The sequence below is a fragment of the Oryctolagus cuniculus genome, chromosome 20 (genome assembly GCF_964237555.1).
Source record: "Oryctolagus cuniculus chromosome 20, mOryCun1.1, whole genome shotgun sequence".
In the NCBI taxonomy this organism is placed as follows: domain Eukaryota; kingdom Metazoa; phylum Chordata; class Mammalia; order Lagomorpha; family Leporidae; genus Oryctolagus; species Oryctolagus cuniculus.
The window spans coordinates 45364650-45392598 of NC_091451.1; the positions used below are offsets into that span (position 1 = coordinate 45364650).

The following is a 27949-nucleotide window of genomic DNA, read 5'->3' on the forward strand; positions in this document are numbered from 1 at the left end:
GTGGGGAAGGGCATCCCGGAGGCGGAACAGTGTTTGTGAAGGGCCTGAGGGCCTGGGCGAAACCCAGAAGGAATGCTAGGGGTTACCTAGGGCAGTGGGAGAAGTGAGAGGTGAGGGGGAGAATGGACAATGCCCTCAGCAGGGTGGGTGGGTGGGGTGGGGACAGCCCTGTGGGGCAGCGGCTGGCCAGTGCAGCAGAAGAGGCCAGCAGAGGCCAAATTAAGCAGTCCGCAGGGCCAAGGACTCAGAACGTGGCCTGGAGACGAGTACCAGGCATCAGAGGGACTCCCTGGAGCCCCAGTCAGAACTCTGTCCGCTCTGACCACAGTGTGCGCGGGATGGGGCCGGTGAGCCTGGCGCAGGAATCCACACCTCACGCTCGTGGGTGGCGAAGGGGCAGCAGAGCCGGGCAAGCTCACAGGTGGACTCTTGGGGTTCCCGGGTGGGTGGGGAACCTGGCCAGCAGCACCCACTTGGAGAGCGAACAGGAAGCAGGATGCTGGGGACGCGCGGAAGGGATGACCTGGAGAGGGAGCTGGACAGGGACACAGTGACACAGTGACAGCCCGAGGGTGCAGTTTCACTAGCTGAAGGGGGGAGGGGAGTGGGGTCCAGCCTGGAGGGTTCTGAGCATCCAGTGTGTCTGTGGGGAGGGGTGGCGGGACCCGCCCTCCCACCCCATCCTCCCCTTGGCCTCTGTATGCTGGAAGCCTGCTCTCAGACAGGGACAGTGTGCACAGCCCCAGGTGAGGCACAGGGAGACCGGGGGGGGGGGGGCAGTGTGCACAGCCCCAGGTGAGGCACAGGGAGACGGGGGGGGGGGTGGACAGTGTGCACAGCCCCAGGTGAGGCACAGGGAGACGGGGGGGGAACAGTGTGCACAGCCCCAGGTGAGGCACAGGGAGACGGGGGTGGGGGGGAACAGTGTGCACAGCCCCGGGTGAGGCACAGGGAGACGGGGGGGGGGGCAGTGTGCACAGCCCCAGGTGAGGCACAGGGAGACGGGGGGGGGGGGTGGACAGTGTGCACAGCCCCAGGTGAGGCACAGGGAGACGGGGGGGGGGACAGTGTGCACAGCCCCAGGTGAGGCACAGGGAGACGGGGGTGGGGGGGAACAGTGTGCACAGCCCCGGGTGAGGCACAGGGAGACGGGGGGGGGGGGGACAGTGTGCACAGCCCCAGGTGAGGCACAGGGAGACGGGGGGGGGGACAGTGTGCACAGCCCCGGGCGAGGCACAGGGAGACGGGGGGGGGGCAGTGTGCACAGCCCTGGGTGAGGCACAGGGAGACGGGGGGGCAGTGTGCACAGCCCCAGGTGAGGCACAGGGAGACGGGGGGGGGCAGTGTGCACAGCCCCAGGTGAGGCACAGGGAGACGGGGGGGGGCAGTGTGCACAGCCCCAGGTGAGGCACAGGGAGATGGGGGGGACAGTGTGCACAGCCCCGGGCGAGGCACAGGGAGACCGGGGGTGGGGGGGGGCAGTGTGCACAGCCCCAGGTGAGGCACAGGGAGACGGGGGGGGGGGACAGTGTGCACAGCCCCGGGTGAGGCACAGGGAGACGGGGGGGGGGACAGTGTGCACAGCCCCGGGTGAGGCACAGGGAGACGGGGGGGGGACAGTGTGCACAGCCCCGGGTGAGGCACAGGGAGACGGGGGGGGGGACAGTGTGCACAGCCCCGGGTGAGGCACAGGGAGACGGGGGGGGACAGTGTGCACAGCCCCGGGTGAGGCACAGGGAGACGGGGGGGGACAGTGTGCACAGCCCCGGGTGAGGCACAGGGAGACGGGGGGGGCAGTGTGCACAGCCCTGGGTGAGGCACAGGGAGACGGGGGGGGGGGACAGTGTGCACAGCCCCGGGTGAGGCACAGGGAGATGGGGGGGACAGTGTGCACAGCCCCGGGCGAGGCACAGGGAGACGGGGGGGGGCAGTGTGCACAGCCCCAGGTGAGGCACAGGGAGACGGGGGGGGACAGTGTGCACAGCCCCGGGTGAGGCACAGGGAGACGGGGGGGGGGGGCAGTGTGCACAGCCCCAGGTGAGGCACAGGGAGACGGGGGGGGGGGGCAGTGTGCACAGCCCCAGGTGAGGCACAGGGAGATGGGGGGGACAGTGTGCACAGCCCCGGGCGAGGCACAGGGAGACCGGGGGTGGGGGGGGGCAGTGTGCACAGCCCCGGGCGAGGCACAGGGAGACCGGGGGTGGGGTGGGGGGGCAGTGTGCACAGCCCCGGGTGAGGCACAGGGAGACCGGGGGTGGGGTGGGGGGGCAGTGTGCACAGCCCCGGGCGAGGCACAGGGAGACCGGGGGTGGGGTGGGGGGGCAGTGTGCACAGCCCCGGGTGAGGCACAGGGAGACGGGGGGGGGGGGGGGGGACAGTGTGCACAGCCCCGGGCGAGGCACGGGGAACTGGATGAGTCTCAGGCAGCATCTCTGGATCTCACACTCGCGGGGGCGGGACAGACAAGAAATGGGCCAACAGAAAGTGGGATGAGCCCGGGCAGGCCCTCGACCCGTCCTCCTGGATGTCAGCGTAAACGTCCGTCTTTCCCAGAGTGCCCTCATCCGCCTTGAGCTCCCCTTCAAACCTCTGAGTCATCCTGGACTCACCCCTTTCCTGCAGCCCCTCGTCCTGACAGCTGCTAAGGGGCTGGAGTTTTCCTATAAAACAGCCCTGCTCTGGAGGTTAGGGCCCCACCCAGATCCAGGCAGCCCAAGCTCCTTTTGAATTGATGGGTTCCAGTTCCTGTGTTTATCCACCCACTTCCCGGGGCTCCTGGAGCACTGGGCCAGCACTTCTACCTGAGCGTTGGAGCCCCAGGCCCCAGCTGCCCACTCATGCCAGCTCTGCCCGCTCTCTGCTGGGGCGTGGACCCACGTGCTCTCTGCCCACAGCCTGAGACACTGCAGACACCCACCCGTCACAGGGTCCCAGCTGGGTGCTCCAGGCACCGTCAGCGTGACCTGGACATTTAAGAAAATACAGAGAGAAACAGCCACGAAAGAGGAAGAACAGGCAGGAGAGGGTGGTGGTGGGTGGTGGGCTGCCCCTCCAACCACCTGCTGCGCTGTTTCCTGGGTATGCTGCGGCTCCCCCCACCCCCCACCCCGGCCCCCGCAGGAAGCCTGAGGACCCATCAAATGCACACACAACAGGGCCCATTGCCCCCAGATGCAACCTCCTTTCATTCATTCAGATCAGTACAGCAGCTCCAGAGCCTTGCTGGGCTGGCCTGCCTCCCCACACGCTTCCCTCTCCACTCAGCTCTGCCGCAAGCACACAGAACCCGGTGTGTACTCCTCTTTATTTATTTCATTTTTAAACACAGACATTTATTGGTTGGGGAAAGGGGAGCAGAATACATTAAGATTTGTTTATTTGAAAGGAAGAGTGACAGAGAGAGGTATCTTCCATCTGCTGGTTCACCCTCAAATGCCCACAACAAGCAGGGCTGGGCCAGGTCCCGCATGTTGGCTGCCTTCCAGGGCACATTAGCGAGAAGCTGGAGATGGGATTCCCCGGATCACACGCAGCAGCTCAACCCCAGTGCCACCCGGCAGGCCCCACCGTCTCTTCTCTTGCAATGCCTTTCTCTCCTCCAGGAACACTCGTCTGCTGATCCCCACTTGGAAACCAGCTCTAGATGCTTCCTCCACAGCTGGGATGAAATTAGTTTCCGTCTCTCTCTTGCCTTTATCCTACAAATCCGCCTCCTCCTCTGGCAGCACAGGGTGGGGATTGTGGCCTCCTGTGTGCAGGGTGAAGGGCTGGCCAGTGTTGGAACTGCACCAGGTGCTGGGAATCCCAAGGCGGAAAGGGACTGACCTTTGGCGCCATCTACTGGCCAGTGAGGGCTGTTTCAGGTCTCCAGCTGGAAATGGCTTTCGTGGTTGGGAGTCACACTGTTTTATTTCCCCTGAGCAGAATTAGGAAAGAGAATGATGACCATCATTAGAGCTTCACCCTGAAGCGTTCACAGCGACGTTTCCAGCCTTTCATTAGGTGGGAATGCGGCCGAACTTGAAAGGGAAGAAGACTGGAAGGTTAAAAGAAGCAAAATTCAAAGAATGGTGAGAAGTGGGGTTGTGTCCAGCCCTCCCTGCACTCCTTGGGGACTGCAGAGAAGTGGGCACAATGCCGGGTGGGTGCCATGGCTCTGCCCTCCACTGCTGCTCCATTTCTGTCTTGACCAACACAGATCCACCCAAACAGCCTCGTGATCTGCCAGTGGAAGAACAGGTCCCGCTGGCCCCTTGGGTGCCCAGAGGTGCTCTTACCCTCAGACACCCCCAGGCAGGGGTGGGGTAAGTGCTTCAGAAACAGAAAGTGGAAGAGGAATGAGCAGGTCCCTCTGCTTGGCTGGCCTGGGGGCTGACAGTTCCTTTCTGTCTAGTTTAAGCCAGGGGTCACCTGCCAACCCGGCCAGTCGGCCAGGGGCCAGATACCTGGGTGTGGACACCTTGCCATGAATGGGTCACCCTTTCAGTGCTGGCCCCGCTGTGGGTGCTCGGGCTGGGCCTCCTGGCCCTGTAATGCTTGATCCCGACAGCTCTGAACTCTCCTCCAAGCCCTGTTACAAGGGCTTGCCTTCCCCCCGTTCTGCTCACACCCCTTCGCGCCCACAGAACTCCTCCTTGGGAAATCGCCCACCCCTCCTGCAAAGAGCCGGATCAGCATAACGGATGGGAAGGGATATTTGCTTCTTTGTCCCTCTTTTGCTTCTCGGCTGACTCTGGGACAAGGTGTACAGAGGCGGTAGGGATGGGACAGGTGGATCAGGATCCATCTGTGCTTAATTCTACATTCTGCCTCTACAACTAGGGGAAGGCGCGTTGTTAAGTAGAACTGAGCAAGAAGAAGTTACTGGAAACTTCGCACATCGCAAACACCCGTGGTGTTCCAGACTTAGCAAACACCCTTGGTGTTCCAGACTTAGCAAACACCCGTGGTGTTCCAGACTTGGCAGACACCTGTGGTGTTCCAGACTTGGCAGAGACGCACATCGTGTAGATGTCTCACCTCAGGGATCTTCCGTCTGCTGGAAGACGCTGAGGCAAGTGATGTGCTGCGTGCAGAGCTCAGCGGCCAGTGGAGACAGCGAGTACCAGGTTCAGGGAGTTTGTTTTTTTTTTTGTTTTTTTTTTTGTTTTTTGTTTTTGTTTTTTTTTTTTTTGACAGGCAGAGTGGACAGTGTGAGAGAGAGACAGAGAGAGAGAGACAGAGAGAAAGGTCTTCCTTTTGCCGTTGGTTCACCCTCCAATGGCCGGCGCGGCCGGCGCGCTGCGGCCGGCGCACCGCGCTGATCCGATGGCAGGAGCCAGGAGCCAGGTGCTTTTCCTGGTCTCCCATGTGGGTGCAGGGCCCAAGCACCTGGGCCATCCTCCACTGCACTCCCGGGCCACAGCAGAGAGCTGGCCTGGAAGAGGGGCAACCGGGACAGAATCCGGCGCCCCAACCGGGACTAGAACCCGCTAGGCGGAGGATTAGCCTAGTGAGCCGCGGCGCCGGCTAGTTTCAGGGAGTTCTAATCTCCTTGGCAATGTCATGCTCTGGGCAGCAGCATACAGCATGTGGCCTCTACATTCAAAACCCTTTTTTGTTTGTTTGTTTGTTTATGCTTTTATTTATTGGGGCCACCCCCTGCAGTGCCAGCTCCTGGCTCCAGGCTCCTGACTTCAGATTGGCTCAGCTCTAGCCGTTCCTGCCATTTGGGGAGTGAACCAGCAGATGAAAGATTCTCCCTCTGTGACTCTGCCTCTCAAAATAAATAAATCTTTTTAAAAATATGTATTTATTTATTTGAAGGCAGAGTTACAGAGGGAGAGAGAGAGAGTCTTCCATCTGCTGGTTCACTCCCCAAATGGCAGCAATGGCCGCAGCCAGGCTGATCCAAAGCCAGGAGCTTCTTCCGGGTCTCCCATGTGGGTGCAGGGGCCCAAGCACTTGGGCCATCTTCTGCTGCTTTCCCAGGCCACAGCAGAACTGGATCAGAAGAGACACAGCTGGGACTTGGACCGGTGCCCATAGGGGATGCCACAGATGGAGGCTTAAGCTACTAAGCCATAGCACTGGCCCCCAAAACCCTTTCGACAACTTTGTATCATTTAAAAGTGTGGCATAGGTGAGTCTACCTACCACCACATTTCAGAGTTCATCTCATGAATCAAAATATTCAAGCTGAAGGAGCTGTGATTCCACCTGACAAGGACATGGAGGACTGACAAGTAACACATGGCACAAAACCCAGGGCTGTTCCCCCCAACTTTTTTCATTCTTCGAGATAATGTGTTTGTGCCTCCACAGTGGAAACAGGAACGGTGTGTTTGTGCAGATCACACGGGGCAGGCATCTGGTGCAGCAGCCAAGACTGCCCACATGCTACATCCCATATGGAACGGAGTTCTACAAATACTCCCAGTTCCAGCTTCCTGCTGGTCCATTCTGGGAGTTTGCAAGTCATGCCTCAAGTACCAGGGTCCCTGCCCCCGACATGGGAAACACCGATAGAGCTTGTAGCTCCTGGCTTTGGCCTGATCCAGTGTTGGCTATTGTAGGCATTAGGGGAGCAAAGCACCAGACAAGAGCTCTCTGTCTCTCCGACTTCCAAATAAAAAATAAAACAAAATGTTTATGAAATGGATGTTCACTCCCCAAATGGCTGCCAACAGCCAGGGCTGGGCCAGGCCAAAGCCAAGAGCCCAACCCAGTTGAAGCCTCCCACATGGGTGGGGGCCATAACCACTGCCTGCCAGGTGTGCCTCAGAGGAGCTGGCCTGGAAGTGGAGGAGCTGGGACCTGCCCGTGGCACTCTGATATGGACATGGACATCCCAAGTGGCATCTTAACCACGGTGCCTAATGCCCTCCCATCTCCCTTTCTTTGTTATTTTTAAAGATTTGTTTTTATTTTATTTTTTTCCCAAAGAAACCATTTATTTAATGAGTACAAATTTCATAAGTACAACTTTAGGAATATAGTGATTCTTCCCATCATACCTGCCCTCCCTGAAGATTTATTTATTTGAAAGGCAGAGTGTCAGAGACGGGGAGATAGACAGATCTTCCATCTGCTGGTTCATGCCCCCAGATGGCCGCAACCACCAGGTTTGGGCCAGATTGAAGACAGGAGCTAGGAATTCCATCTGGGTCTTCCACATGGGTAGCAAGAGCCCAACTACTTGGGCCATCTTCCACTGGCGTTGCCTCCAACCCCAATCTTCCCTTCTGAAGCAACCTGCCCATTTCAGAGTTTTCCTCTCCCAAGCTGTAGGCTCATGTGATAGCACTCTGGGGTTCTAAGTGTCAGATGGAGCTTTAGGTCTTGCTGTGACTAGTGCAAAATCTTGTGCATTTTTAAAAAAATATTTATTTATTTATTTTAAAGAGAGTCACACAGAGAGAGAAGGAGAGGCAGAGAGAGAGAAAGAGAGGTCTTTCATCTGCTGGTTTACTCTCCAGGGGCCGCAATGGCCAGAGCTGAGCTGATCTGAAGCCAGGAGCCAGCAGCTTCTTCTGGGCCTCCCAAGAACTTGGGCCATTTTCTACTGCTTTCCCAGTCCACAGCAGAGAGCTGGATTGGAAGTGGAGCAGCCAGGTCTCAAACCAGCGCCCGTATGGGATGCCAGCACTGCAGGCAGCGACTTCACCTGCTCTACCACAGCGCCGTCCCCAAATCTTGTGCATTCTCTTCAGCAGAGTTTCTGGTAAACCTTAGAGGTATATTAGGGTTTTTTTCCCTAAATATTTATTTATTTGCTTATTTAAAAGGCAGAGCAACAGAGAGGGACAGATAGATTTTCCATCTACTGGTTAATCCCCCAAATAGCCACAACAGCCAGTTCTGGGCTAAGCCCAGAGCCAGGAAATAGGACTTCATCTGGGTCTCCATGTGGGAGGCAACCCCCTCTTGGACTGCCTGCATTCCACACTGGGTTGCCTGATTAGAGACCTGCCTGCTTTGATGCAGCTTCCAGCTATCATGCCTGGGAAGGTGGCAGATGATGGCCCAAATATGTGGGTTTGGCCACTCATGCTGGAGACTTGGACAGGAGAGCCCAGCTTTGGCCTGGCCCAGCTCTGGCTATTACAGGCATTTGGGGAGTGAACCAGTGGATGGATGGTCTCTCTCTCCAAAATTTATTCACTTATTTGAAAGGCAGGGTGACGGAGAGATCACGCATCTGCTGATACACTCCCCAAATGACTGCATCAGCTGAGGATGGGCCAGGAACTTCATCCAGGTCTCCCACATGGGTGCAGGGGCTCAAGGACTTGGGCCATTTTCTGCTGCTTTCCCAGGCACATTAGGGAGCTGGATCAGAAGTGGCACACATATGGGATGCTGGCACTGTGGGCAGGAGCTTAACCCACTGCACCAGAGTGCCAGAAATTTTTCTTTTAAATTAAAGTCCCTTAGGAGGGGCTGGTGGTGTGGCAGCTGTGGAAACTGATATAGCTCAAAACCGGGGCCAGCGCTGTGGCATAGTGGGTAAAGCTGCTGCCTGCAGTAACACTCCATATGGCTGCCAGTTCAAGTCCGGGCTGGTCCACTTCTGATCCAGCTCCCTGCTAATGTGCCTGGGAAAGAAGCAGCAGATGGCCTGAGTCCTTTGGCCCCTGAACCCATGTGGGAGATCTGGAAGAAGCTCCTGGCTTCAGATCTGCCATTGCAGCCATTTGAGGAGTGAGCTAGCGGCTAGATCTCTCTCTGTTCCTCTCCCTGCCTCTGTAACTCTGCCTTTCAAATAAATAAATAGACCAGAACTAAGAAGTTTGGGTTAACATTCAGGGTTTGCTCCCCTACTTGACTTGTGAGAATTTTTCTGATCAATCAATGGGAATATCTAATTGCTATGCTTATTTTGGAGATTAAATTAGATGAAAAATAGAGAAATCCCTGGCACACAGGCCCCCAAGTGGGAGTTGATCCTGAATGACTTCTGTTGTGTGATGTGAGACCCATCATGTCATGCAGAATCATGGTCACAGCTTCCCAGGAGGGCCGGCACTCCTGGCTATCACAAAGTCGGTATTGTACACCAAGCCTCAGTAACCAGGTGTGGTTTCTGTACTACCAGCAGGGATCAGGAGCAATTCGTGGGCAAGAGCTGGCTCGTGGCGCAGCACGTTGCTACAGGCCACACTGTCAGGAAGACGGCATGTGCAAGGGCCACAAGAGCTGCTTCTTGGGTCCCGGGGGACTGTGTGGAGAGCGAATGGGTCTCAGGCTGGCATGGCCACTGATGAAGTGTGGCCCCCTGTGGAATGGTGCCTTTTCCACACCTGGAGCAGTCACTGTTCACAGAGAGCTGTGAGGACACAGCCTTGTTTAGGCCTGAGTAGTTCTACTGTCTGTAGGAGGCAATGCAGGGTCTCACTTTCCCACAGCTTTTGCAAATGGGGTCTCCCGCCCACTGATCTCATTCTCAGTGGAGGAGGGCAGCTCAGAGGGTGGAGTCAGCTACAGTGTGGTGAAGGCTGCTGTTTTTCTTGTGCAGTGTTGGTCCCTGCCCTACGGATGCTTGTGGCATCAGTACCTCTGTTCCTTTAGGGCTTGCTTCTTACTCATCCTGACTTAGGGCCTCTGCTAGGGTGGCTAATCCTTGTACCTCATTTCCCTCACAGGGTGGGTATCTGTCCCAGAAGGGCCAATTGCAGGACCCCATCCCCTGGCCATAAAGAGGATAAGACAGAAATTGGACCAGCACCCTTCTCTGGCGCTTTTTTTTTTTAATGTTTACTCATTTGAAAAGCAGACCAACATGGGAGAGGAGAAGGGAGAGAAAAAAGGAGAGAAAAAAAGACAACGAAATCTTTCACCCACTGGCTTACTACCCCAGTGTCTGCAACAGCCCAGACTGGGTCAGCCTGAAGCCAGGAGCCAGAAACTCCGGCCAGGTCTCCCATATTGGTGACAGGAACCCAAGTACTTGTGCCACTATTCCTAGGCAAATTATCAGGATGCTGGTTCGGGAGCAGAGGTCCAGGACTGGAACCAGCACTCTGCTATGGGATGTGGGCGTCTTCACCTGCTGTGCCCCAACACCCACCCAGGTGCTGGCACTCACGGGAGTTCTGAGTGGCACACTGCACTGGCACCCTCAGCATTCTGAGCCATCTGTTGCTGGGGGGGGGGTCTCAAGAATTAATTTTTTCCCCATAAATAATGTTCAAGTATTTTATAACTTGAAAAGATGGACTGTCGCTAGTGAGGTAAGGTTCCTGGGTCATAAACAGAAACAGCTTAATGAATGAATGTTAAATGCTTTCCCCCGGCAGTGGCAGACAGGGAGGCTGTCCAGTCGCTTCCAGCAGCCTTTTATTGACACTTGGAGTATAAGGCCTGGAAAGTCCACCTGTGCACTTACTTTCCCAGCTTCTAAAGAAGTCAGAGGGGGCCCTGTGACTGGTCCTGGGCAGTAACATACAAGCAGGAGTCTGTTAAAGGTTTTTTTGCTTTGAATTTGGGAGAGAGAGAGGGAGGAGAGAGAGACATGGATAGGTATCAACTGGTTCACTCCCCAAATGCCAGCAATGGTTTAGCCTGGCCAGGGCCCAGGACCACATTCCAGGTCTCCTATGTTGGTTCAGAACCCACCACTTGGGTCATCACTGCTGTCTACGTTATCAGGAGCAGATCTGGGAATGGAACCCAGGTCCTCTGCCATGGGACATGAGCACCATAACCTCTAGGTCAAACACTTGCCCCTGACATATTTTTATAGGTTGTCTCAACTAACTTGGAGGCTGGTGGAGGTGTAACTGAGTAAAAATTAAATAATGGACTTATGCAAATGTAGTTCTTGTTCTTTCCTAAAATATTTCAACATTCTGAAATAATTTATAAGGCAGGTGGAGTAACAATGGGTGCTGCTAATACCTGATGCTCCTTCTAGGAGCCAGATTTCCTTCCTTCAACGTTCACTCAACATGCATTGGTTCAGCTTATAATATGCCAGGGACTTGGCTAAGCCAGGGGACTCAACACAGCACCCAGTTCCCATTCTCAGCAGCTTACTGTTGGGAAAACAGACACAGGAATAGGTGCTGGCATGGCCTGATGTAAGTGCAACAATAAAATCAGGTTCAAGAGTGTTACAGGGGTGGGGGTTGGGGTGGGGGTGTGGCGCCATGGCGTAGCAGGTAAAGCCTCCGCCTGCAGTGCCAGCATCCCATATGGGTGCCGTTCGAGTCCCTGCTGCTCCACTCTGATCCAGCTCTCTGCTATGGCAGATGGCCAAGTCACTGGGCACCTGCACCCATGTGGGAGACCCAGAAGTTGTTCCTGGCTCCTGGCTCTGGATCAGCTCAGCTCTGGTCATTGCAGCCATCTGGGGAGTGAACCAGCAGATGGAAGACCTCTCTCTCTCTCTGCCTCTGCCTGTCAAATAAATAAATACATTTTTTTTTAAAGAGTGTTATGGGAGCAGAGAGGACCAGAAAGACTTCCCAATGGCAAATGACTGAGCTGAGCTGTAAGGAACAACCTGTGTCAGGGTGGAAGGGCATGGCAGTTGGAGGGGGACATTGGGCAGCTGTTTGTTACTATGACCAACAGCTGACACAGGCTACTGACAAAGGAAGTTTTATTTTGGCTCATGGTTTTAGAGGTTCATAGTCCAAGATCCGGCAGCACCACTGGTCTGGCGTCTGATGAGGGTGGTGGGTGGTGGAGCGTGTGCAGGGGTGGATCACACTGTGAGCCAGTAAGCAGAGAGACAAGAAGCAAGTGGTCTTGTGGGCACTCCTTACAAAGCTACCAGGATTCGTTCATGGGGGCTCGACCCTAACAACCTAACCCCACCGATCACTTCCTGAAGGCCTTACCTTCAGACGCTGTATATGGATTCAGTTTCTACCCTCTCAGCAACATAAACCTAAGACTTTGGGGTTTGCATATCTGATGAGCTGGGGAGCCAGTCATGTTCAGACAACGGCACGGGGACAGCACGGGAAAGGGTGTCAAGGCCAGAAGCAGTGTGGCAGGTGCTGGCATGGTCAGGGCCCAGCTAGGAGCCACAGAGCCGTTCAGGAAGGCCTGGGGCCCAGTGAGGAGAGCAGACGGTAGGTGCAAGAGAGACTGATCAGGCCGAGATCTGTGCTTCAGGTAGATCGTGGTGACTGGGTGGAGTCAGGATTTGAGGCTCACAAGTATGGCCCGGGTGGACCATCAGAAAGCAGCTGCAATGGTCCAGGCAGGCTGGGGGTGGAGTTCTGTGAAGTGGATGCCTGGACACCCAATGTGTACGGGTTACCATCATGTTTACAGAAGTACGGTTCACAACTGCCAAAATTTGCAATCTACCAAGGTGTCCATCATCAGAAAAAATGTGGCATATATACACCATGATAAATTCAGCTATAAAAATGGATGAGATTCTACCATTTGCAGCAAAATGGATATAACTGGAGGATATCACATTGAGTGAAATTAGCCATACACAGAAAGACAAATACCACTTGTTCTCCTCTTATACGTGGGAGCTAAAATTTAAGACAAAGGTCTGTATCAGTACTGCTGCATATACTCTTTTTTTTTTTTTAAAGGTTTATTTATTTGAAAGGCAGAGTTACAGAGAGGAAGAGAGAGAGAGAGAGAGAGGTCTTCCATCCACTGGTTCAAACCCAATTGGCTGCAATGGCCAAAGCTGCACCGATCCGAAGCCAGGAGCCAGGAGCTTCCTCCGGGTCTCCCACACAGGTGCAGGGGTCCAAGGACTTGGGCCATCTTCTACTGCTTTCCCAGGCCATAGCAGAGAGCTGGATTGGAAATGAAGCAGCTGGGTCTCGAACCGGCGCCCATATGGGATGCCAGCACTTCAGGCCAGGGTGTTAACCCGCTACACCACAGTGCCGGCCCCACCAAATATAGTTTTTTAAAACTTTTTTTTTTTTTTTTTTTGACAGGCAGAATTAGACAGTGAGAGAGAGAGAGAAAGGTCTTCCTTCCGTTGGTTCACTCCCCAAAGTGGCCGCTATGGCCAGCGTGCTGCGCAGATCCAAAGCCAGGAGCCAGGTGTTTCCTCCTGGTCTCCCATGCGGGTGCAGGGCCCAAGCACTTGGGCCATCCTCCATTGCCTTCCCGGGCCACAGCAGAGAGCTGGACTGGAAGAGGAGCAACTGGGACAGAATCGGCGCCCCAACTGGGACTAGAACCCGGGGTACCAGCGCTGCAGGTGGAGGATTAGCCAAGTGAGCCACGGTGCTGGCCTGTTTTATATCTTTGTCAAACCAATGGTTAACAATGTTATGCTACTATAGTTTAATGATCTGTGATTACTTCAAAATTTACTGTACATGGTCATTTTTTCATTCAATTATTGTTTATGCTGTTGTATATATTCCTGCTAAACTAGGTTTTTTTTTTTTTTTTAAGAAAGTAGGTCATTGCAAAAATTAAAATAAGAAAGGAACGAGGAGGGGGGGTGGGAATGAGGAAGGGAAGGAGGGTTGGGTGGTAAATATTATGTTCATAGAACTATATATAGGGCTGGCACTAAGGCGTAGTAGGTTAAGCTTCTGCCTGTGGTGCCAGCATCCCATATAGATGGTAGTTCATGTCCTGGCTGCTCCTCTTCCGATCCAGCTCTCTGCTTACGGCCTGGGAAAGCAGTGGTTGATGGCCCAAGTGCTCGGGTCCCTGCACTCGTGTGGGAGACCTGGAAGAAGCTTCTGGTTCCTGGCTTGTTCCCATTATATAAATTTAAAAAATTGGAAAAGAAAAAAAAACACCCAATCAACCACTAATTCATTTTAAAGATTTACTTATTTATTTGAGAGGCATAGTTAGAGAGAGGGAGGAACAGAGAGAGAGAGAGAGAGGTCTTCCATCTACTGGTTTTGTCCGAAATGGTCACAGTGGCCAGAGCTGGGCCAATTCAAAGCCAGGAGTCAGGAGCTTCTTCAGGGTCTCCCATGTGGGTGTAGGCACCCAAGCACTTGGGTCATCTTCCCCTGCTTTCCCAGGCACATCAGCAGGGAGCTGGATCAGAAGTGGAGCAGCCGGGACTTAAACTGGCACTCACATGGGATGCTGGTGTAGCAGATGGCAGCTTAACCCACTACACCACAGCTCTGGTCCCAACCATTGATTCTTGATTGTTCAAAGTATGTGCCCACTAAACTCCATTTGTTCCTGAAGTTTTTCAATATATTCATAGCAATATAAAAATTCCAGTTTCTGATCCAATTATTTTATTAGCTTTTTACTTTCAGTGAGCAGCAAAGAGCCACCATTCACTCAGGAACTTTGGGTTCTGTTACCTAATATGAAGCATGTAGCTTCTTTAAAAAGAAATCTCGATTATACAATCATAAATTAATCATGATGAAGATGAAAAGAGGAATGTGGGAGAGGAAGCAGCGTGCCAGCCGGAGCTCACTGTAGCCTAGTTTTGTGAGAGGATGGACAAAATCTAGAGGAAGGAAAGTATAACTAGAGATGGATCTGGAGAACCCTGTCAGCAGGACTGTGCCATGTGTGCCAAAATTCAAAGGACAACAAAAATGTTCTTTCAGGTTGTTCTTACGAGGGACAAAGAAGGGACAGATGCACTGCTTAGGGAATGAGAGAGCGATTCTGAGAGAAGGCAGAAACTGTTTTACAGAGAGAAGGGCTGCTGCCACACACAATTTCGGCGAAGCACACGGCCAGTTTGCCCTGCGGTCCTGAACTCTGTGAGAGGGTCGGGAGGGTGAGGCCGCACGCAGTGGTGCTCCGACCCATGCCTGCTGATACCCTGGGGACCCAGGAAGTACTGGCAGGGATACCAGTGGATATGTCAGCTGGTGTAGGTGGTCAGGACAGCCACCTGGTGGCTTCTGCCAAATGAAGATGACCTGAGCCCTGTGACCCAGCTACCTTGTTCTGGAGCACCATGGGCAGCGGTGAAGGGGCACACACGAGGACATCCACACAGTGCTGTATCTGTGTATACAAAGGCTTCCAGTTTCTATAATCTTATACCCTGTAACCAAAATCCCATATTAGAAGCAGTTTTGTAGATAATTCTCATGGATTTTCTAAGTATTTGATCCTACCATAAAAAAGTCAAAACTTTTGCCCCTACTTTTCTAAATTTGTATGTACCTTACTTCTATCTCTTATTTGGCTTCTGCCTGGCTCAGCCTTGGCCACTGCATCTTTTTGGGGACTGAACCAAGGTACAGGACATTTCTCTTTCTGCCTCTGCTTCTTCCTCTGCTGCTCTGCCTCTCAAATAAATCTAAAAAGAAAAAGTTGGCCGGCGCCGCGGCTCACTAGGCTAATCCTCCGCCTAGCGGCGCCGGCACACCGGGTTCTAGTCCCGGTTGGGGCGCCGGATTCTGTCCCGGTTGCCCCTCTTCCAGGCCAGCTCTCTGCTGTGGCCAGGGAGTGCAGTGGAGGATGGCCCAGGTGCTTGGGCCCTGCACCCCATGGGAGACCAGGAAAAGCACCTGGCTCCTGGCTCCTGCCACCGGATTGGCGCAGTGCGCCGGCCGCAGTGCGCCGGCCGCGGCGGCCATTGGAGAGTGAACCAACGGCAAAGGAAGACCTTTCTCTCTGTCTCTCTCTCTCACTGTCCACTCTGCCTGTCAAAATAAAATAAAATAAAATAAAAGAAAAGAAAAGAAAAGAAAAGAAAAGAAAAAGAAAAAGTTTACTTGACTCTCACATGCCAATCCAACATGAACGGTCCAGGGTGACAGGCAGTGCTTGTGTTCATTCACAGAACCTGATTCCTTACATCTTTGTTTTCCACAGTCGTGAGAGCATTTCACCACCTGCATGGTCACAGCTGTTGCCTTTGGCATTTATGGATACAGGGCAGCAGAAATCAGAAAGACATTACGAGAGAGGCACTGTAAAGGTTTTAAGAGAACAGTGCATAGTCTCTTTTCATAAAATTTTCATTTTATTTGAAAGGGAGAGAGACAACAAGAGTGAAGAGCAGGAAAGAGATATTTTCTATTTGCTGGTTCACTCCTTAAATGTCTGCGACAATCAGGGCTGAAGCCCGAAGTCCAGAACTTCATCTGGTGTCCTATATGGGTGGCAAGGACCCAAGCCCTTGACCCATACCCTGCCACCTCCCAGGGTGTGTGGTAGCAAGAATGTGGATAAGAAGAAGAGAAGGTACTCTGATATGGGATACAGTGTCATAACTACTGTGCCAAATGGCTAACACAAATCTAAAGGCTCAGACCCAGAGGTAGCTTAACACCCATATCTTGGATTCATTAACAAGATGTCAGTCACATAACCATACTTAGCTCTACACTGTGAAATGCAGTCCAACTATACAGCCACGTGCCCAACTACAACTCTATTACCATGGAGGAAGGGGAGAATGGGTTTTGGTAGAAAAAAATCACCACATATTCACTTAGTTTTTAAAAAATATTTTTTTTATTTATTTGAGAGGGAGAGACAGAAAGGTCTTCCATCCGTCAGTTCATTCCCCAAATGGCCTCAATGGCTGGAGCTGAGTCGACCAGAAGCCAGAAGCTTCTTCTGGGTTTCCTGGTGCAGGGGCCAAAGCACCTAGTCATCCTTTGCTGCTTTCTCAGGCCATTAACAGAGTGCTAGATTGGAAGAGGAGCAGCCAGGAGATAAACCGGTGCCCATATGGGATGCTGGCACTGCAGGTGGAGGCTCAGCCTACAACGCCACAGTGCTGACCCCTCCCTTACTGCCTATTGTGATTTCACTACACTGGCATGTAGTTCACACAACAGGCTCAGGACAGCTCTCTTTAGAAAGGAACGCTTGTGAGACTGGCCCTTGGTTGGCATCTGGGAACAAGACTAGGAGAGGTCCTGCCATTCTCTAAAAAATCAGTGTCTTTCTGTGGCTAAACTGAGCAAACAATGTGGTTCACACTGAATACTGTTTTCCTTCTGGGAGCCTGGAATTTTGCTATTTGCTTGGTGCAGGGGGCTACGTGACCAGCTCCCAGTAAAAACCCTGGGCACTGAGTCACTAATGAGCCTTCCTGGTCGGCTGCACTTCACATGCACTGTCACAATCCACGCTGGAGGAAGTAAAGCGTGTCCTGTGTGCCTCTGCTGGACAGCATTCCTGGGTCATGCCTGGTTCCCTCCAGACCCTGTCCCACTGCCTTTTCTCTCTGATATGGCTCTGTGTCCTTTCATTGTAGCGAATTGTGAGTCTGATGACGGCTAACTGCTGAGTCCTGATTCCTTGTGCAGCAAGGTTAAGAAAGCACACTGGGAAATGAGTCAGCACGGGTGGAACATTTGGCTGTACAGTAGCAGGGGTCAGGTTCAGGCTCTCAGGAATGGTGTCGAGATAATACAGATTTGTTGTGCTTTCTGCTTCTTGGTTCATTTTGGCTTACCTCCAGCTCTCAGTAGGTGAGAGAATATTCCCCCGGAGTAAAATGACTGTCCTGGTTAATTCAGGTGGCAGAGGGTCAAAGGGAGGGCAGGCATTCATCAGTACATGGTGCAGATGAGAATCTGGGTCAGAGTAACCCAAGCATCCTGTTCTTGGGCAAGACAGTGAGCAACTTGGTGACTGCCCCGTCTGACCTGTTTGCCCTTCCCATGGATGTAGTGCTGCTGTGCCAGGATCTCCATCTTCCTAGAGCTGCTGTGGGCTTCTCCAGCATCACGTCTCCTATTTACCGCACTTGCCCTTTTCTTTTTCTTTTTTTAAATTTATTTGAAAGACAGAGAGAGAGGTCTTCTATCTGCTGGTTCACTCCCCAAATGATCACAATGGCCAGAGCTGAGCTGATCCAAAGCCAGAGCCAGGACCTTCTTTCTGGTCTCCCATGCAGGTGCAGAGGCCCAAGGACTTGGGCCATCCTCCACTGCATTCCCTGGCCACAGCAGAGAGCTGGCCTGGAAGAGGGGCAACCAGGACAGAATCCAGCACCCTGACCAGGACTAGAACCCGGTGTGCCGGCGCCGCAAGGTGGAGGATTAGCCTACTGAGCCGCGGTGCCGGCCTAAATACTATATTTTTAAAAATCACATGAAAATTCCTGTGTATTTGTATTTATTTATTGATTTTTCTGCTCTATTGGTCTATTTATGTGCTTGTACCACATTATATTATAGTTTTGTCATATATTTTAAATTTATTTGAGGGGCTGGTGCTGTGGCATAGCGGATAAAGCTGCTGCCTGCAGTGTCGACATCCCATATGGGCACTGGTTCAAGTCCTGGCTGCTCCTCTTCCAATCCAGCTCCCTTCTATGGCCTGGGAGAGCAGTAGAAGATGGCCCAAGGCCTTGGGCCCCTGTATCTGCATGGGAAACCAGGAAGAAGCTCCTGCCTCCTAGCTTTGGATAGGCACAGCTCTGGCAGTTGCGGTCAACTGGGGAATGAACCAGCAGATGGAAGACCTCTCTTTCTCTGCCTCTCCTCTCTCTGTGTAACTCTTTCAAATAAATAAATAAATATTTAAAAAAATTATTTGAGATGCAGAGAGACAAACAGATAAAGAAGGAATTCTCATCCACTGGTTCATCCTCAAATGCCCAATGGCCATAGCTGGACTGGGGCTGAAGCTGGGCACTGAGAGTGAGATCCAGGTTTCTACTGTTGCTGGCAGCAGCCCAGTCATTTGAGCTATCACAACAGTCTTCCAGAGTCTACATTAGTAGGAAGTTGGAGTCAAGAGCCAGGGTCTTAACAGGCCATCTTAACTACTAGGCTAAAGTCCACTCCACCCCTCCTTTAATATCTGGTAGAACTCATTCCCTTTCTTCCTAACTTACTCCTTTTAGAATCTTACTGACTATGCTTGTTTTTTTTTTTTAAAGATTTATTTAGTTATTTATTTGAAAGTCAGAGTTATACAGAGAGGGGGAGGGGGAGGGGGAGAGGGAGAGAGGGAGAGGGAGAGGGAGAGGGAGAGAGGATCATTCCTCAATTGGCTGCAATGGCCGGAACTGCACTGATCTGAAGCCAGGAGCTTCATCCAGATCTCCCACACAGGTGCAGAGGCCCAAGGACTTGGGCCATCTTCTACTGCTTTCCCAAGCCACAGCAGAGAGCTGCATAGGAAGTGGAGCAGCTGAGACTTGAACAGGTACCCATATGGGATGCCGGCACTGAAGGCTGCGGCTTTACCCATTATGCCACAGCACTGGCCCCAGATCCATCCATCCTTCCTTCCTTCCTCCCTCCCTCCTTCTTCTTTTTTAAGATTTTATTTATGTGAGAGGTAGAGTTACAGACAGTGAGAGAGAGAGAGAGCGAGAGAAAGGTGTTCCTTCTGCTGGTTCACTCCACAAATGGCTGCAACAGCTGGTGCTGCGCCTATCCGAAGCCAGGAGCCAGGAGCCAGGAGCTTCTTCCTTCTCCCCAAAATGGGTGCAGGGGCCCAAGGACATGGGCCATCTTCCACTGCAGGCCACAGCAGAGAGCTGGACTGGAAGAGGAGCAGCCAGGACTAGAAGTGGCGCTCATATGGGCCCAGAGCCGCAGGCGGAGGCGTAACATATTGTGCCACAGTGCTGCCCCCCCCCCCCCATTATTTTCAATTGAGCGAAAAGAGGGTTATTACCATGGATGTTATTCCCCTGCTGTCTGTGTTAATTAATTGCTTCCAAGTTTGTTGTCCTTTTGTTTTGTTTTGTTTTTAGTTTCTTTGAAAAGCAGAGTTACACAGAGAGAAGGACATAGAAAAAGAAGAGAGAAATTTTCACTCACCAATGGTTGTAATGGCCAGGGCTGGGCCGGGCCAGAAGCCAGGAGTTTCACTTGGGTCTCCCATGTGGGTGCAGGAGCCCATCTTCTACTGCCTTCCCAGGAACATGAGCAGGGAGTTGGACTGGAAGTGGAGCAGCCAGGACCTGACAGGCAGTGGCTTAACCCACCATGCCACAATGCCAGCCCCTGCTGTCTTTTAAAAGTGTTTTGTGGGGCCAGCACCAGGGAGCACTGGGGTAATCCTCTACCTGCAGCGCTGGCTTCCCACATGGGTGCCGCTTCTAGACCCGGCTTCTCCTCTTCCAGTCCAGCTCTCTGCTGTGGCCCGGGAAGGCAGCGGAGGATGGCCCAAGTGCTTGGGCCCCCGCAGCTACATGGGAGACCCAGAGGAAGCTCCTAGCTCCTGGTTTCGGATTGGTGCAGCTCCGGACGTTGCGGCCATTTGGGGAGAGATCCAACGGAAGAAGACCTTTCTCTCTGTCAGTCTCTCTCACTGTCTGTAACACTCAAATAAATAAATAAAATCTTTAAAAAAAAGTGTTTTGTGCAATGTGATATATAAAATAAAAATATTACCTCTGAATTTTGAGGTATATTCAGAAAAGCCTTCCTCATTTCAAGATCACAGATATATTTCTTTATATGGAACTTTGTGGCTTTTATATTTACATTTATTCAAATAATAATTTCATGTTAAACTTGTCTATTGTATTGGTTAGCATTTCCAACAGTTTTACAAATGGGATCATGAAGAGAATTCATGTCATGTGTGTGTGTATATATATATATATATATATATATTAAAGATTTATTTACTTAATTGAAAGGCAGAGTTGTTACAGAGAGGCAGAGGTGGGGAGGGGGAGGTCTTCCATCCACTGGTTTACTCCCCAGATGGCTGCAACGGCCGGAGCTGCGTCGATCTAAAAAAGCCAGGAGCCAGGAGCTTCTTCCAGGTCTCCCACATGGGTGAAGGGTCCCAAGGACTTGGACCATCTTCTACTGCTTTCTCAGGCCATAGCAGAGAACTGGATGGAAGGGGAGCAGCCAGGACTTGAACTGGTGCCCATGTGGGATTCAGCACTACAGGTGGCTGCTTTACTCGTTACGCTACAGTGCTGGCCTCCATGTCATGTGATCTTAGGTCAATTGCTTAATTGTTTCTTGGTCTTCTGGCTAAGATCAAGTGTCAAATACTCTTTTTGAGGACACATATTGAATCTAGTAAACAGTTATGGAGCTCTAACTATGTATGAAGTATGTCCTAGTTGGGAAACACAGTTTTAAAAAAATCATTCAATGGCCAAATTCATAGCCCCTCCCCCCCTCCATTTTATTTGAAAGGCAGACAGACACAGAGAGAAATGTTCCCTCTGCTGGTTTACTCTGCAACAGCGGAGACTGGGCCAGGCTGAAGCAAGTAGGCTGGAACTCAGTCTGGATCTCCCAAGAGTTGCAGGGAGCCAAACATTTCAGTTATCATCTGCTGCTTTCCAGGATGCGCGTTAGCAGGAAGCTGAAATTGTAAGCAGGGCTGGGACTCACGCCCAGGTATTCCTACATGAAACGTAGGCATCCCAAGAGCTATCTTAGCCACCATACCAAATGTCTGCCCCAAAATCCACAATCCTTCCTCATCCCAACACACTAGAACCATAATAAGTATCCCACTGGTGATCCTTGTGCTGTGAAAACCTCTTCAGTAAATTCAATATTCTACTTTACCGAACTGAAATGTGATTCCAAATAAAGATTATTCTCCAAGGACAGGACAATGTTTTGTTTTTGTTGTTTCTGGGGAAGAGGGAAGTGCAAAGAACTGGGGCTACAGAAGTGATTGAACAAACAGAAATGTATCTGAAAGCCAAATACATAAAATAAACAGGGGGCTGAAACCCCTTAGGAAGGTAGAAACAGCTACCTGAATGCACAAGTAATGTGACTCTAAGACAGTTAACCTCAGGGATAAGGTATGAGAAAAGAAAGCCTGAATGAGCATGATTCCAGGCCTGAACTGCAATCTTGTGTAGCTAACAATCTAGTGAGATGACACAGCGCTGTAATAAATGTCATAATAAAGTTAGGTAGTAAAACATGGGTGCTAAGAGCTAGAGAATGTTTCTCAAAGGTGGTGAGTCATTCACTGGGCAAGTATATACTGAGAAACTAGTAAATGTTAGGCTCCAACCGACATACAAAATGCTGACCAACAAAGATAGGATCCCTGTTCTCCAAGAGCTTACGGTCTTCTTGGGAGGTAGATGTTGTTTAACATACAAGTGTGTGTACGCGTAATGTGACCATTACTAGAAACTGTAGAAACTGTGATGTGCTACAAAGGAAGAGACAGCAGGACGAGAGTAAGGTGACAGCAGGACGAGAGTAGGTGACAGCAGGACGAGAGTAAGGTGACAGCAGGACGAGAGTAAGGGGACAGCAGGACGAGAGTAAGGTGACAGCAGGACGAGAGTAAGGGGACAACAGGACGAGAGTAAGGGGACAGCAGGACAAGAGTAAGGTGACAACAGGACGAGAGTAAGGGGACAGCAGGACGAGAGTAAGGGGACAGCAGGACAAGAGTAAGGTGACAACAGGACGAGAGTAAGGGGACAACAGGAGAGTAAGGGGACAACAGGACAAGAGTAAGGTGACAGCAGGACGAGAGTAAGGGGACAACAGGACGAGAGTAAGGGGACAACAGGAGAGTAAGGGGACAACAGGACGAGAGTAAGGGGACAGCAGGACAAGAGTAAGGGGACAACAGGACGAGTAAGGGGACAGCAGAAACGTGGGTATCAAGGAAAGGCTCTCTCAGAAAGCAGCCTTGAGCGGAAACCTGAGGGATGAACAAAGTGCGTCCCAAGCAGAGTGAAGTCTTCAGAGAGACCAGCGCTGTGGTGCAGTGGGCAAAACTGGTGCTTGTGACATGGGCATCCCATACACGGGAGTCCTAGCTGCTCCGTTTCTGACCCAGCACCCTGCTAATGTGTCTTGGGAATCAGTAAGAGATGGCTGAAGGGCTTGGGCCCCTGCCACCCATGGGGGAGACTCAGCTGGAGTCGCAGCTGTTGGTTTTGGCTGGGTAGTTGTAGCCATCTGGGGAGTGAACTAGTGGATGGAAGATCACTTTCCCTCTGTCACTCCCTGTCACTCTTTCAAATAAACAATAAGTCTTAGAAGAAGAAAAAAAGACTTCAAGGATTAGCAGCTTCATATCCCTTGTAATGAACAGAGGGGAAAGGGAATGCCACCTCTACAGAGGTGTGAAAGCACAGATGTGACAGGTGTAAGGTGATGGAACAAGGACATAGCCTCAGCCATCCTCACTCATTACCTAAAAGAGAGACAAAATTGGAATTCATCCCTTGTCCCTGAATCCCTCCAGGCAGATCTGGCCTCTATTAACCTTTCACCCAGCATCTTTCTTCAACATGTTCATGATCTTCTCCTCTGGAGCCCCTCCCAAGACCTGTCTCCAACGTAGCACTAGTCTTAAATCTTCTAGCTGAAAAGGTTATAGGGTATCTCCAAAGAACTCAGCTACTTTCCACTTCTGTCACCTTCCTGGGACTTCTCGTGACAGCAGGCGCTAACGCAATTCCTCTAGCCTGAAAACGGGCAGTGCCCTCTCTTGAACTGAGGGGTACCATGAGGACACTCTTCTTCCCCACGTGGGGTCACAGCGGCTAGGCCCCTACCTCAAGGCACTACCTGCCACGTGGCCGAACTGTTAGCCTTGACTTGAGCCTGAACCTTAGCCAAAGGAAAGACAGTTAATATAGACACAGATTCCCGATAAGCCTATAATATCATCCATTCCAATGTCCAGATATGGCAATAAAGGAGTTTTATGACAGCCCGAGGAACCCTTATAATAATGGCAAGCAGATTAAAGCTCTCCTTGATGCTGCCCAGTTGTCGACAGAACCTGCTATTATTCACTGCAAAGGCCACCAAAGATAAACACCACCTATCTGAAGTTAACAACCAGGCTGATCTGACAGCCACAGCAGTGGCTCGCAGGGAGACAATCCCATCTTTTCTCTTTCATTTACCTCCTGCATATTCAGCCTTAGAAATCTCTCCGTTCCAACAAGGAAGGACTCATGGTGGTTTCTAGATGAAAAACGAATGCTCCTTTCTTCTCTCCAAGTTACCTTCCTAAAAAACCTCCATTCAATCACTCAAACCCAAACTCTCTTTTTCACTTTCTGAGATCATATGTACACCTAACTCCCACCATACAAGAAACTATGCATAGCTTATCTCAGACATGTAGCATCTGTCAAATTGCTAACCCCAACTCTAATATTAGGCCACCCCCATTCCCCACTCACAAGGCCCATGGATCGCTCCCAGAGGAGGACTGGCAAACTGACCAGTTAGGTGAACATGTTACCTTTTCCTTACGGTGGACACCTCAGGGTAGGTGGAAGTTTTCCCTACTACTAACAAAAAAGGTTTCGCCACCGTCATATACTTTTTTTTTTTTTTTAAGATTCACTTATTTATTTGAAAGAGAGAGGGAAGAGAGAGAGACACACACAGAGAGAGACAGACAGAGCCGACATCTGCTTGTTCACTCCCCAGATGGCAGCAATGGCCAGGTCTGAGCCAGGCTGAAACCAGGAGCCAGGCGCTTCATCTGGGTCTGCAAAATGGGTGCAGGGGCCCCAGCACTTGAGCCATTTTCTGCTGCTTTTCCCTAGTGAATTAGCAGGGTGCTGCATTGGAAGTGGAGCAGCTGGGACACCAACTGGCACCCATTGGGATGCTGGTGTCACAGGTAGCATCATGCTACGTCATGCTACGAAGCAGGCCCTGGGACATTAAGTTCTGAGGAAGATTTTACTTTAAAATGATTGCAGATTTCCAAGACATTGCCAGTGTTTACAGGACGGGCTGTTGCTCCCTTGGCCCAGTTTTGCCTGAGGGTGCATCTTAGGGAATGGCAGAGCAGGGAACCGGCACTGGTGCAGCCCTCGCCAGCTGGGCAGGCACTGCTGTCATGCGTGTGGATCTGTGAAACAGCCACCACACACAAGACACGGGCATTGCAGCACCACAGAACCCGTCCCCGTCAGCCCTGCCCCAGCCCGACCCCTGCCACCCACGAATCCATTCTCCATGCAAGATCTCTGGGGATGGCTCTTCTCCCAGGGCCCGATGCCCCAGGCTGCAGCGAACCCTCGTTCCTTCCTTCTGCCCGCTCTGGGGTACGGACGTGGTACGGACGTGCCGAGCAGTGACAATGTAGCCTGCGCCCAGTCCCCTGTTTTTGGCTATGGCATTTGGTGTACAGGTGGTGGTGCTTCTACTTTCTCAGCTGACTCAGAGCCACACGGCCGTCAGCCCCACAGACCTGGGAAGCAGAGAGAAACCCAAGGCACTCATGCACTCGTCGGTGTCAGGGAGACTCGGCACTGCTCCTGGGGGCTGGCGCGGGCTGGGGGCCCTCGCAAGTCTCAGGATGCTGGACAGTCAGAAGGAGCCCCTGGTACAGGAACCTCTGGCCTGAGGCAGAGGCCAAGGTCCTGTCTAATTCAGGAGGCCCTGGGTGGCCAAGAAGCTGTACTTCTTATGTTAAACGAAGAGAGTGGATTAGACAGGTTCTCAGATTTCTTCCAACTCCAATTCCATGAACTCAAGTTCGGAGAAGACAGTCCAGCGCCAGGGATGCCTCCTTAGGGAAACAATGAGGGGCAGCGTCCCTTATTTTGACAATTAGGCCAGGGAAGTTGGAGGGGAAGGGAGGAGGTTGTAACTTTTTAATCGACTGAGAAAATACAACGACGTGGAAATGTCACCCGGGGCCTTTACCGTATTGTGTCACTCTGCCAGTTAGAGGCCGCAGTCCAGCCCAGAATCGAAATTCATGTAACAGCGGAACTCATTTGCCAGGTTTCGGGTGTGCCGTGGAATGAACTTGCACATCTTCACCCCCAGGAGCTGTGTGGCCTGTTCTTCCATGACGGCCCCTGTGCACAGCAAAATCTTGGCCTTGGTCAAGTACTTGATGGTTTCTGATGTCTTCCTGAGACACTCCTCAGAAAGATATGGAGGATCCGCCACCACGACGTCAAAGCTATGTGTAGGGATGTGTTCAGGTAGATCCAGTGGATTATTGTAATCATAGAAGATAAAGTCCTCTCCATATATGGCAAACCTTTTGTCATATTCAAAGATGCATATGGAAAAGTCTTCTCTGTGCAGCTCTCGGAGCTTCTGGTAAACACTGGGGGCGCTCACACAGGCGATTCTGCCACCTTCTCCAGCAGCTGTAATCACTTCCTGTGCGAGTCGTAGGGCAGTTTCCGGACTATACCAAAACTGGCTCAGTTGCCAGTTCTCTTCTATTATTCCAATGTTATATTTATCATGTGCACCTGGGTCAGCTTGTTGCTTCTGCTCAGCATAAAATTCCTGGAGAGCTGCTAAGGCGTGGGAAGAAAGCTGAGGAGTATCGTCATCTTCTGTGTCACTCATGTCACCAATTGTGTACAGTCAGCCGCGCCGGCGCACTCAGAAGAGCCCGTCATATACTTTTAAACGATATTATCGCAAGATTTAGATCACTGGCTTCCATTCAGATAACGGACCAGAGTATACCTCTCAGATTACTCAAATGGTTATCTGCCTGTCTTCTTCTCTCATGGCATTTCACATTCTTTTTTTTTTTTTTTTTTTTTTTTATTTTTTTATTTTTTGACAGGCAGAGTGGATAGTGAGAGAGAGAGACAGAGAGAAAGGTCTTCCTTTGCCGTTGGTTCACCCTCCAATGGCCGCTAAGGCCAGCACCGCGCTGATCTGATGGCAGGAGCCAGGAGCCAGGTGCTTTTCCTGGTCTCCCATGGGGTGCAGGGCCCAAGCACCTGGGCCATCCTCCACTGCACTCCCTGGCCACAGCAGAGAGCTGGCCTGGAAGAGGGGCAACCGGGACAGAATCCGGCGCCCCAACCAGGACTAGAACCTGGTGTGCCGGCGCCGCTAGGCGGAGGATTAGCCTAGTGAGCCGCGGCGCCGGCCGGCATTTCACATTCTCTGTCGACCTCCCTCTTCAGGAAAAGTAGAACAAATGAATGGAATTTTAAAACAGGCTCTAACTAAACTTTCTGCCCAGGTCCACTTAGACTGGGTAAAACTCTTTCCTTTAGCTCTGTTAAGAAGTAGAACTCTTGGCCAGCGCTGTGGCTCACTTGGCTAATCCTCCGCCTGTGGCGCCGGCACCCCGGTTCTAGTCCCAGTTGGGGCACTGGATTCTGTCCCGTTTGCTCCTCTTCCAGTCCAGCTCTCTTCTGTGGCCAGGGAGTACAGTGGAGGATGGTCCAAGTGCTTGGGCCCTGCACCCGCATGGGAGACCAGGAGGAAGCACCTGGCTCCTGGCTTCGGATTGGCGCAACATGCCAGCCGTAGCAGCCATTTAGGGGGTGAACCAACAGAAGGAAGACCTTTCTCTCTGTCTCTGTCTGCCTGTCAAAAAAACAAAAACAAACAAACAAACAAAAAAAACAAAAAAAAACTCTTCCCCAGAAACTGCTAATACTTAGCCTGTTCGAAATTCTCTATGGACGCCAGCACTGTGGCTTAGCTGGTAAGCCCATAGGGGCACCAGCTCAAGTCCTGGCTGCTCCACTTCCGATCCAGCTCTCTGCTATGGCCTGGGAGAGCAGTAGAAGATGGCCCAAGTCCTTGGGCCCCTGCACCCACATGGGAGACCCAGAAGAAGCTCCTAGTTCCTGGCTTTGGATCGGCCCAGCTCCGGCCATTGCAGCCATTTGGGGAGTGAACCAGCAGATGGAAGACCTCTCTCTCTCTGCTGCTCCTTCTCTCTCTGTATAATTCTGACTTTCAAATAAATCTTTTAAAAATTTGTTTTTTAAAAAAAGGAATTCTCAGCCGGCGCCGTGGCTCAACAGGCTAATCCTCCGCCTTGCGGCGCTGGCACACCGGGTTCTAGTCCCAGTCGGGGTGCCGGATTCTGTCCTGGTTGCCCCTCGTCCAGGCCAGCTCTCTGCTATGGCCCGGGTGTGCAGTGGAGGATGGCCCAAATGCTTGGGCCCTGCACCTGCATGGGAGACCAGGAAAAGCACCTGGCTCCTGTCTTCGGATCAGTGTGATGCGCCGGCCGCAGCGCACCAGCCGCGGCGGCCATTGGAGGGTGAACCAACGGAAAAGGAAGACCTTTCTCTCTCTCTCTCTCTCTCTCACTGTCCACTCTGCCTGTCAAAAAAAAAAAAAAAAAAAAAAGAAAAAAGAAAAAAGAAAAAAAGGAATTCTCTATGGAA

The 27949-nt window shown here is 51.9% G+C and overlaps 1 protein-coding gene across 3 annotated transcripts in view; it reads right to left on the minus strand.

Annotated features, from left to right (window-relative positions):
• Positions 1-3292: 3292 nt before the first annotated feature.
• Positions 3293-27949, minus strand: part of LOC100338442 (EEF1A lysine methyltransferase 1) — a 40212-nt gene continuing 15555 nt past the window's right edge. For 2 of the 3 annotated variants that reach the window (XR_011384983.1, XR_011384982.1), the window contains 2 exons: positions 3826-3916; positions 3293-3748 (listed from right to left, as the gene is read on the minus strand). Coding sequence is in view for 1 of the 3 variants with exons in the window: in XM_070065419.1 (XP_069921520.1) it covers positions 25506-26150 (645 nt within the window). In the remaining 2 variants the exon portion in view is untranslated. Of the gene's footprint in view, positions 3749-3825; positions 27744-27949 lie in introns of those variants that run through there. The other variant, XM_070065419.1, reaches the window with a different exon arrangement.